This window comes from Oncorhynchus clarkii, chromosome 30, assembly GCF_045791955.1.
Source record: "Oncorhynchus clarkii lewisi isolate Uvic-CL-2024 chromosome 30, UVic_Ocla_1.0, whole genome shotgun sequence".
Classification (NCBI taxonomy): Eukaryota; Metazoa; Chordata; class Actinopteri; order Salmoniformes; family Salmonidae; genus Oncorhynchus; species Oncorhynchus clarkii.
This window is the reverse complement of record NC_092176.1, coordinates 45385776-45396455: the sequence shown is the minus strand read 5'-3', so window position 1 is coordinate 45396455 and position 10680 is coordinate 45385776. Positions and strand designations below refer to the sequence as shown.

General features: G+C 44.2%; 1 protein-coding gene across 1 annotated transcript in view; it reads left to right on the top strand.

Annotated features, from left to right (window-relative positions):
- Window positions 1–10680, top strand: part of LOC139390116 (AT-rich interactive domain-containing protein 3A-like) — a 223416-nt gene that overhangs the window by 152136 nt on the left and 60600 nt on the right. Inside the window, exon 4 of the mRNA XM_071137277.1 lies at window positions 3429–3501. Coding sequence (XP_070993378.1) covers window positions 3429–3501 — 73 coding nt within the window. The remainder of the gene's footprint in view (window positions 1–3428; window positions 3502–10680) is intronic.

Here is a 10680-nt window from a genome sequence, read left to right as displayed (position 1 = left end):
CCACTTTTGTGGATTGGGGTGATCAGTCCTTGGTTCCAAATATTGGGGAAGATGTCAGAGCTAAGGATGATGTTAAAGAGTTTTAGTATAGCTAATTGGAATTTGTTGTCTGTATATTTGATCATTTCATTGAGGATACCATCAACACTACAGGCCTTTTTGGGTTGGAGGGTTTTTATTTTGTCCTTTAACTCATTCAATGTAATTGGAGAATCCAGTGGGTTCTTGTAGTCTTTGTTTCGCTCTCTCTCTGTCTCACTGTATCTCACTCTCTCTCTGTATCTCTCTCTCGGTCTCTCTGTCTCTTTCTGTCTCCCTCTCTCTCTCTCTGTATCTCTCTCTCTCTCTCTCTCTCTCTCTGTATCTCTCTCTCTGTATCTCTCTCTGTCTCTCTCTCTCTGTATCTCTCTGTATCTCTCTCTCTCTCTCTCTCTCTCTGTATCTCTCTCTCTCTCTCTCTCTCTCTCTCTCTCTCTCTCTCTCATTTATATATATATATATATATATATATATATATATATATATATATATATATATATATATCTGTATCTCTCTCTCTCTGTCTCTCTCCTCTCTCTCCTCTCTCAGTCAATTCAATTCAAGGGGCTTTATTGGCATGGGAAACATATGTTAACATTGCCAAAGCAAGTGAAGTAGATCATAAACAAAAATTAAATAAACAATTTACAGTAAACATTACACTCACAAAAGTTCCAAAAGAATAAAGACATTTCAAATGTCATATTATGTGCAAATAGTTAGAGTACAAAATGGAAAATAGATTAACATAATTCTCGGTTGTATTTATAATGGTGTTTGTTCTTCACTGGTTGACCTTTTCATGTGGCAACAGGTCACAAGTCTTGCTGCTGTGATGGCACACTGTGGTATTTCACCCAGTAGATATGGGAGTTTATCGAAATTGGGTTTGTTTTCGGATTCTTTGTGGGTGGCCTGCATCCATACTTATGTCATTGAGATATTCTCAATCTGTTAATCATCATTTACTTGTTAATAGATGCTTGTTGTTTCTACAGTACTTCAAATACTTTGTATGGTGTGTTTGTTTTGGCAAGATGCTGACTTCAGTTTATCAGCCAAAATATACAAGTACTCAAATCCACTATTTCTTATAAAAAAAATTAAAAAAGAGAGAGAATTTCCCAGCCTACAGGAGGGTATCTGTTCAGGAAATCTGAATGGAGACGACCAAAGAGTTTAAAGGTGTGACAGTCTCCTGTTTTTCAGCCATTAAAGGTTGTTCTTCTGAGGCTGGGTGGCTGGGGGGCTGGGGAGCTGGAGAGCTGGGGAGCTGGGAGGCAGGGAGGCAGGGAAGCTGGGAGGCAGGGGAGCTGGGAGGCTGGGAGGCAGGGAGGCTGGGAGGCTGGGAGGCAGGGGAGCTGGGAGGCTGGGAGGCAGGGAGGCTGGGAGGCTGGGAGGCAGGGAGGCTGGGAGGCAGGGAGGCTGGGAGGCTGGGAAGCAGGGAGGCTGGGAGGCAGGGAGGCTGGGAGGCAGGGAGGCAGGGGAGCTGGGAGGCTGGGAGGCTGGGAGGCAGGGAGGCTGGGAGGCAGGGAGGCTGGGAGGCAGGGAGGCTGGGAGGCTGGAAGTGTGAGAACAGCTCTAGTTGTTCCCTCCCTACCGTGGATAAAATGTATGTCCATGATACTGTTCCTTCACAGAGGAGACACAGCGTCTGTTAGTTTCCAGCCACTCTGTTTCCTGATATTGTTCATTCACAGAGGAGACACAGTGTTTGTTAGTTTCCAGCCACTCTGTTTCCCGATACTGTTCCTTCACAGAGGAGACACAGCGTCTGTTAGTTTCCAGCCATTCTGTTTCCTGATATTGTTCCTTCACAGAGGAGACACGGCATCTGTTAGTTTCCAGCCACTCTGTTTCCTGATATTGTTCCTTCACAGAGGAGACACAGCATCTGTTAGTTTCCAACCATTCTGTTTCCTGATACTGTTCCTTCACAGAGGAGACACGGCATCTGTTAGTTTCCAGCCACTCTGTTTCCTGATATTGTTCCTTCACAGAGGAGACACAGCATCTGTTAGTTTCCAACCATTCTGTTTCCTGATACTGTTCCTTCACAGAGGAGACACGGCATCTGTTAGTTTCCAGCCACTCTGTTTCCTGATATTGTTCCTTCACAGAGGAGACACAGCATCTGTTAGTTTCCAACCATTCTGTTTCCTGATACTGTTCCTTCACAGAGGAGACACGGCATCTGTTAGTTTCCAGCCACTCTGTTTCCAGATCACAAGAAACTCTTTCTTATATGATAAATTTAGAACACTCAAGGTTACTCACAGATTGTCTTAAATCTGTAACAACAATTACAGATTCACATCTTATTCACAAACAAAATAAACAATATATGGTTTTTAAAGGTTTATGTGAACCAAATAATTGTAAATAGGTTTTAAAATAGTATAGTGACGACAGTCTACATATGTTGTGTTTTGGTCTCCTTGTCTACTGTACCTTCCATTTGGTGTTTTTGGTGTGAAAGTACACTAGTATGAGATACTGGAGGTACTCGTTGATAGTCATTTAATCGTGAATGTTGTTTTCTAAAACACTTCACAGTTTTGAAATGGCTTCAATACAGTAGTATACACTTCAATACAGTAGAATACACTTCAATATAGTAGAATACACTTCAATACAGTAGAATACACTTCAATACAGTAGTATACACTTCAATATAGTAGAATACACTTCAATACAGTAGTATACACTTCAATACAGTAGTATATACTTAAATACAGTAGAATACACTTCAATACAGTAGTACACACGTCAGTACAGTAGAATACACTTCAATACAGTAAAATACACTTCAATACAGTAGTATACAATTCAATACAGTAGAATACACTTCAATATAGTAGAATACACTTCAATACAGTAGTATACACGTCAGTACAGTAGAATACACTTCAATACAGTAGAATACACGCCAGTACAGTAGAATACACTTAAATACAGTAGAATACACTTCAATACAGTAGTATACACGTCAGTACAGTAGAATACACTTCAATACAGTAGAATACACTTCAATACAGTAGTATACAATTCAATACAGTAGAATACACTTCAATACAGTAGAATACACTTCAATACAGTAGTATACACTTCAAAACAGTAGAATACACTTCAATACGGTAGTATACCCTTCAATACAGTAGAATACACTTCAATACAGTAGTATACACTTCAATACAGTAGAATACACTTCAATACAGTAGAATACACTTCAATACAGTAGAATACACTTCAATACAGTAGAATAAATGAATGGAAATAACATGAATGAATGTTTCAATGATCTTCTTGATGTGATTGTTTTGTCCATGAAATGGTTGCCCTGAGGCCAGGTTTAATTAGATTGCCTCCCTCCCCTTCTTGTCTTCTAGTTGTACGAGTTGGATAACGATGACAAGAGGAAAGAGTTTCTTGATGACCTCTTCAGTTTTATGCAGAAGAGAGGTGAGTTGTTATTAATATACAATCATTATATAATCATAATAATAGCAATAATAACAATGTAACCATTTATTTCAATGGGGGGAGCGGAGGGGAGCTGAGGGGAGGGGAGCTGAGTGGAGGGGAGTGGAGGGGAATATAGCTGAGGGGAGGGGAATATAGCTGAGGGGAGGGGAGTGGAGGGGAGCTGAGTGGAGGGGAGTGGAGGGTAATATATAGCTGAGGGGAGGGGAGTGGAGGGGAGGGGAATATAGCTGAGGGGAGGGGAATATAGCTGAGGGGAGGGGAGTGGAGGGGAGGGGAGGGGAGTGGAGGGGAATATAGCTGAGGGGAGGGGAGTGGAGGGGAGGGGAATATAGCTGAGGGGAGGGGAATATAGCTGAGGGGAGGGGAGCTGAGTGGAGGGGAGCTGAGTGGAGGGGAGTGGAGGGGAATATAGCTGAGGGGAGGGGAGTGGAGGGGAGGGGAGGGGAATATAGCTGAGGGGAGGGGAATATAGCTGAGGGGAGGGGAATGGAGGGGAATATAGCTGAGGGGAGGGGAGTGGAGGGGAATATAGCTGAGGGGAGGGGAATATAGCTGAGGGGAGGGGAATATAGCTGAGGGGAGGGGAATATAGCTGAGGGGAGGGGAATATAGCTGAGGGGAGGGGAGTGGAGGGGAGGGGAGGGGAAAATAGCTGAGGGGAGGGGAATATAGCTGAGGGGAGGGGAGTGGAGGGGAGTGGAGGGGAATATAGCTGAGGGGAGGGGAGTGGAGGGGAGTGGAGGGGAATATAGCTGAGGGGAGGGGAGTGGAGGGGAGGGGAGGGGAATATAGCTGAGGGGAGGGGAATATAGCTGAGGGGAGGGGAATATAGCTGAGGGGAGGGGAGTGGAGGGGAATATAGCTGAGGGGAGGGGAGTGGAGGGGAGGGGAGGGGAGCTGAGGGGAGGGGAGCGGAGGGGAATATAGCTGACGGGAGGGGAGTGGAGGGGAGCTGAGGGGAGTGGAGGGGAGGGGAGCAGAGCTGAGGGGTGGGGAGGGGAGCTGAGAGGAGCTGAGGAGAGGGGAGGGGAGCTGAGAGGAGCTGAGGAGAGGGGAGGGGAGCTGAGAGGAGCTGAGGGGAAGGGAGTGGAGCGGAAGGGAGCTGAGAGGAGCTGAGGGGAGGGGAGCTGAGAGGAGCTGAGGGGAGGGGAGGGGAGCTGAGAGGAGCTGAGGGGAGGAGAGGGGACGGGAGCTGAGAGGAGCTGAGGGGAAGGGAGGGGATCTGAGGAGAGGGGAGGGGAGCTGAGAGGAGCTGATGGGAAGGGAGGGGCGGGGAGTGGAGCGGAGGGGAGCTGAGAGGAGCTGAGGGGAGGGGAGGGGAGCGGAGGGGATTGGAGCAGAACTGAGGGGAGCAGAACGGAGGGGATGGGTGCGGAGGGGAACAGAGCTGAGGGGAGGGGAGTGGAGCAGATGGGAGTGGAGCAGAATAACTTACGGAGGGGATTGGTGAGGAGGGGATTGGAGGAGAGCAGAGGGAGGGGAGGGGGCGGAACGGAGGGTAGTGGAAATGTTTATGTTCCAAATGACACTCTATTCCCTAGATGGAGTAGTAGACCTCTTTTGAACACTCTGCCCAGTCTGGCACAGCATGAAAATTATCCTGCAGCAACAGGACATGTGAATTATTGTGTGGATTCTAATTCATGGGCAATTTTTTGTTTCATTATTAGTTATGGATCAAAATCAAGCCTGAAATTTTAAAGTGGAAATTACAAACTCTATAATTATTTTTAAAGCTTTCCTGTTGTGCAACAACAGGCGATCAAAATGAGATGTACAGCTGTATATAGGGTATATTGGGACGCAGCCTGGGAAATCAGCCTTGGAGATCAACCTGGGAGATCAGCCTGGGAGATCAACCTGGGAGATCAGCCTGGGAGATCAGCCTGGGAGATCTGGGCCTTGTGTAAATTCAGGAACACAAGGGTTGACACAGTAGCTAGTTTTCCATCCAATTGGCGACAGATTTTCATGCGAATATTCTAAAATCAGTGTGAAATACAATATGTTTTACTTCCAACCTGGTTTCCTGAGTCGTAGTGGGAGGACCACACAACAGATCTGTAGCCTAATAAACTGTATGGTTTCCTGAGTCGTGGTGGGAGGACCACACAACAGATCTGTAGCCTAATAAACTGTATGGTTTCCTGAGTCGTAGTGGGAGGACCACACAACAGATCTGTAGCCTAATAAACTGCATGGTTTCCTGAGTCGTAGTGGGAGGACCACACAACAGATCTGTAGCCTAATAAACTGTATGGTTTCCTGAGTCGTAGTGGGAGGACCACACTACAGATCTGTAGCCTAATAAACTGTATGGTTTCCTGAGTCGTAGTGGGAGGACCACACAACAGATCTGTAGTCTAATAAACTGTATGGTTTCCTGAGTCGTAGTGGGAGGACCACACAACAGATCTGTAGTCTAATAAACTGTATGGTTTCCTGAGTCGTAGTGGGAGGACCACACAACAGATCTGTAGTCTAATAAACTGTATGGTTTCCTGAGTCGTAGTGGGAGGACCACACAACAGATCGGTAGCCTAATAAACTGTATGGTTTCCTGAGTCGTAGTGGGAGGACCACACAACAGATCTGTAGCCTAATAAACTGTATGGTTTCCTGAGTCGTAGTGAGAGGACCACACAACAGATCGGTAGCCTAATAAACTGTATGGTTTCCTGAGTCGTAGTGGGAGGACCACACAACAGATCTGTAGCCTAATAAACTGTATGGTTTCCTGAGTCGTAGTGGGAGGGCCACACAACAGATCTGTAACCTAATAAACTGTATGGTTTCCTGAGTCGTAGAGGGAGGACCACACAACAGATCTGTAGCCTAATAAACTGTATGGTTTCCTGAGTCGTAGTGGGAGGACCACACAACAGATCTGTAGCCTAATAAACTGTATGGCTTCCTGAGTCGTAGTGGGAGGACCACACAACAGATCTGTATCCTAATAAACTGTATGGTTTCCTGAGTCGTAGTGGGAGGACCACACAACAGATCTGTAGCCTAATAAACTGTATGGTTTCCTGAGTCGTAGTGGGAGGACCACACAACAGATCTGTAGTCTAATAAACTGTATGGTTTCCTGAGTCGTAGTGGGAGGACCACAAAACAGATCTGTAGTCTAATAAACTGTATGGTTTCCTGAGTCGTAGTGGGAGGACCACACAACAGATCTGTAGTCGAATAAACTGTATGGTTTCCTGAGTCGTAGTGGGAGGACCACACAACAGATCTGTAGCCTAATAAACTGTATGGCTTCCTGAGTCGTAGTGGGAGGACCACACAACAGATCTGTAGCCTAATAAACTGTATGGTTTCCTGAGTCGTAGTGGGAGGACCACACAACAGATCTGTAGCCTAATAAACTGTATGGTTTCCTGAGTCGTAGTGGGAGAACCACACAACAGATCTGTAGTCTAATAAACTGTATGGTTTCCTGAGTCGTAGTGGGAGGACCACACAACAGATCTGTAGTCTAATAAACTGTATGGTTTCCTGAGTCGTAGTGGGAGGACCACACAACAGATCTGTAGTCTAATAAACTGTATGGTTCCTGAGTCGTAGTGGGAGGACCACACAACAGATCTGTAGTCTAATAAACTGTATGGTTTCCTGAGTCGTAGTGGGAGGACCACACAACAGATCTGTAGTCTAATAAACTGTATGGTTTCCTGAGTCGTAGTGGGAGGACCACACAACAGATCTGTAGCCTAATAAACTGTATGGTTTCCTGAGTCGTAGTGGGAGGACCACACAACAGATCGGTAGCCTAATAAACTGTATGGTTTCCTGAGTCGTAGTGGGAGGACCACACAACAGATCTGTAGCCTAATAAACTGTATGGTTTCCTGAGTCGTAGTGAGAGGACCACACAACAGATCGGTAGCCTAATAAACTGTATGGTTTCCTGAGTCGTAGTGGGAGGACCACACAACAGATCTGTAGCCTAATAAACTGTATGGTTTCCTGAGTCGTAGTGGGAGGACCACACAACAGATCTGTAACCTAATAAACTGTATGGTTTCCTGAGTCGTAGAGGGAGGACCATACAACAGATCTGTAGCCTAATAAACTGTATGGTTTCCTGAGTCGTAGTGGGAGGACCATACAACAGATCTGTAGCCTAAAAAACTGTATGGTTTCCTGAGTCGTAGTGGGAGGACCACACAACAGATCTGTAGCCTAATAAACTGTATGGCTTCCTGAGTCGTAGTGGGAGGACCACACAACAGATCTGTAGCCTAATAAACTGTATGGTTTCCTGAGTCGTAGTGGGAGGACCACACAACAGATCTGTAGCCTAATAAACTGTATGGTTTCCTGAGTCGTAGTGGGAGGACCACACAACAGATCTGTAGCCTAATAAACTGTATGGTTTCCTGAGTCGTAATGAGAGGACCACACAACAGATCTGTAGCCTAATAAATTGTATGGTTTCCTGAGTCGTAGTGGGAGGACCACACAACAGATCTGTAGCTTAATAAACTGTATGGTTTCCTGAGTCGTAGTGCGAGGACCACACAACGTCATCGCGTGACTCCAAGTCAACTTCCTGACGGTTATTAGATCAATATTTGTGGATGAAAGTGTTTCGTCCGCCATTTCTCGCATAATTTATTAAACTGACATGAAAAGATCCCACGTTGTCTAGCGTATTTAGTTTTGTCAACATTTGTGAAATGTTTTATACTTTGCGCGTATGAAAAGGATGAATGGAAACCTGGTAAGTGACATAATTTTGAGAACAGGACCGTGTTTTTTTGTTATTTTGAGGTGTAAGATGTTATGCTAAAGTTTAGTGAAATTGTTTCTATAAGATTAGTTTTTACATTTGTGGTCTGCCGTCTTTAAATAGTATTATTTATGTTCTTGTAAATCATGGATTAGTTAGAGTAAAGTGGAAGAAATAAACATATTATATAATATTAGTTTAAGGTGTAACCCAGTCCTCATGGGATATAACAAATTAAGCTATTACTAACTGTGGCATGTAAGATGATGCAATTGTTGTTGACCCGTTTTTAATTAAAGGAACAATACCCTTCAGTGATTGGTTTTCCTGTTCGCCTCACACTAAAGCAAAAATGAAAGCAAAGGCCACATCAACTATGTAACAGCGGGGATCCAGATCGATGATCTCTACTCTCAGTCTGGAAATCAATCACAACTTTCTGACAAACATGGTAAGAAATGTGAAAGAAATTAGTACATTAGACATGTTTAGTTCAAACTGCCATCATGCATTCAGCCTCTGACATATGACTGCTTAATAAGGTGCTAGTGTCCAACATGGCTCCCTATTCTCTATATAGTGCACTACTTTAGACCAGAGCCCTATTCCCTATATAGTGCACTACTTTAGACCAGAGCCCTATTCCCTATAAAGTGCACTACTTTAGACCAGAGCCCTATTCCCTATATAGTGCACTACTTTAGACCAGAGCCCTATTCCCTATATAGGGCACTACTTTAGACCAGAGCCCTATTCCCTATATAGTGCATTACTTTAGACCAGAGCCCTATTACTGTCTATTATCTATCCTTTACCCCTACCTACAGTATACTGCTGTTACTGTCTATTATCTATCCTTTACCCCTACCTACAGTATACTGCTGTTACTGTCTATTATCTATCCTTTACCCCTACCTACAGTATACTGCTGTTACTGTCTATTATCTATCCTTTACCCCTACCTACAGTATACTGCTGTTACTGTCTATTGTCTATCCTTTACCCCTACCTACAGTATACTGCTGTTACTGTCTATTGTCTATCCTGTTGCCTAGTCACTTTATACCTACCTATATGTGCATATCTTCCTCAATTACCTCGTAGCCGGCACATCGACACAGTACTGGTACTCTGTGTATATATCCAAGTTATCGTTACTCATTGTGTATTTATTATTATTTTAATATTATTTCTCTTTTTTCTTTCTCTCTGCGTTGTTGGGAAGGTCCCAGTAAGTCAGCATTTTCCTGTTAGTCTACACCTGCTGTTTACCAAGCATTTCACTGTTAGTCTACACCTGTTGTTTACCAAGCATTTCCCTGTTAGTCTACACCTGTTGTTTACCAAGCATTTCCCTGTTAGTCTACACCTGTTGTTTACCAAGCATTTCACTGTTAGTCTACACCTGTTGTTTACCAAACATTTCACTGTTAGTCTACACCTGTTGCTTAACCAACAACACCTGTTGTTTACCAAGCATTTCACTGTTAGTCTACACCTGTTGTTTACCAAGAATTTCCCTATTAGTCTGTACACCTGCTGTTTACCAAACATTTCCCTGTTAGTCTACACCTGTTGTTTACCAAGCATTTCCCTGTTAGTCTGTACACCTGCTGTTTACCAAACATTTCCCTGTTAGTCTACACCTGTTGTTTACCAAGCATTTCCCTGTTAGTCTACACCTGTTGTTTACCAAGCATTTCCCTGTTAGTCTGTACACCTGCTGTTTACCAAGCATTTCCCTGTTAGTCTACACCTGTTGTTTACCAAACATTTCCTTGTTAGTCTACACCTGTTGTTTACCAAACATTTCCTTGTTAGTCTACACCTGTTGTTTACCAAGCATTTCAATGTGACAAATACAATTTGACTTTACTGTGGCATTTCACTTTATGTGGTTGTTGATGAACACTAGTGTTGTGTCATTTACAATATACACACTAAATAAATAGGGTGTGTGTGTCACGTTCTGACCTTTATTTCCTTTGTTTTGTCATTATTTAGTATGGTCAGGGCGTGAGTTGGGTGGGCAGTCTATGTTTGTTTTAGTATGGTCAGGGTGTGAGTTGGGTGGGCAGTCTATGTTTGTTTTAGTATGGTCAGGGTGTGAGTTGGGTGGGCAGTCTATGTTTGTTTTAGTATGGTCAGGGTGTGAGTTGGGGTGGGCAGTCTATGTTTGTTTTAGTATGGTCAGGGCGTGAGTTGGGTGGGCAGTCTATGTTTGTTTTAGTATGGTCAGGGTGTGAGTTGGGTGGGCAGTCTATGTTTGTTTTAGTATGGTCAGGGTGTGAGTTGGGTGGGCAGTCTATGTTTGTTTTAGTATGGTCAGGGTGTGAGTTGGGTGGGCAGTCTATGTTTGTTTTAGTATGGTCAGGGTGTGAGTTGGGGTGGGCAGTCTATGTTTGTTTTAGTAT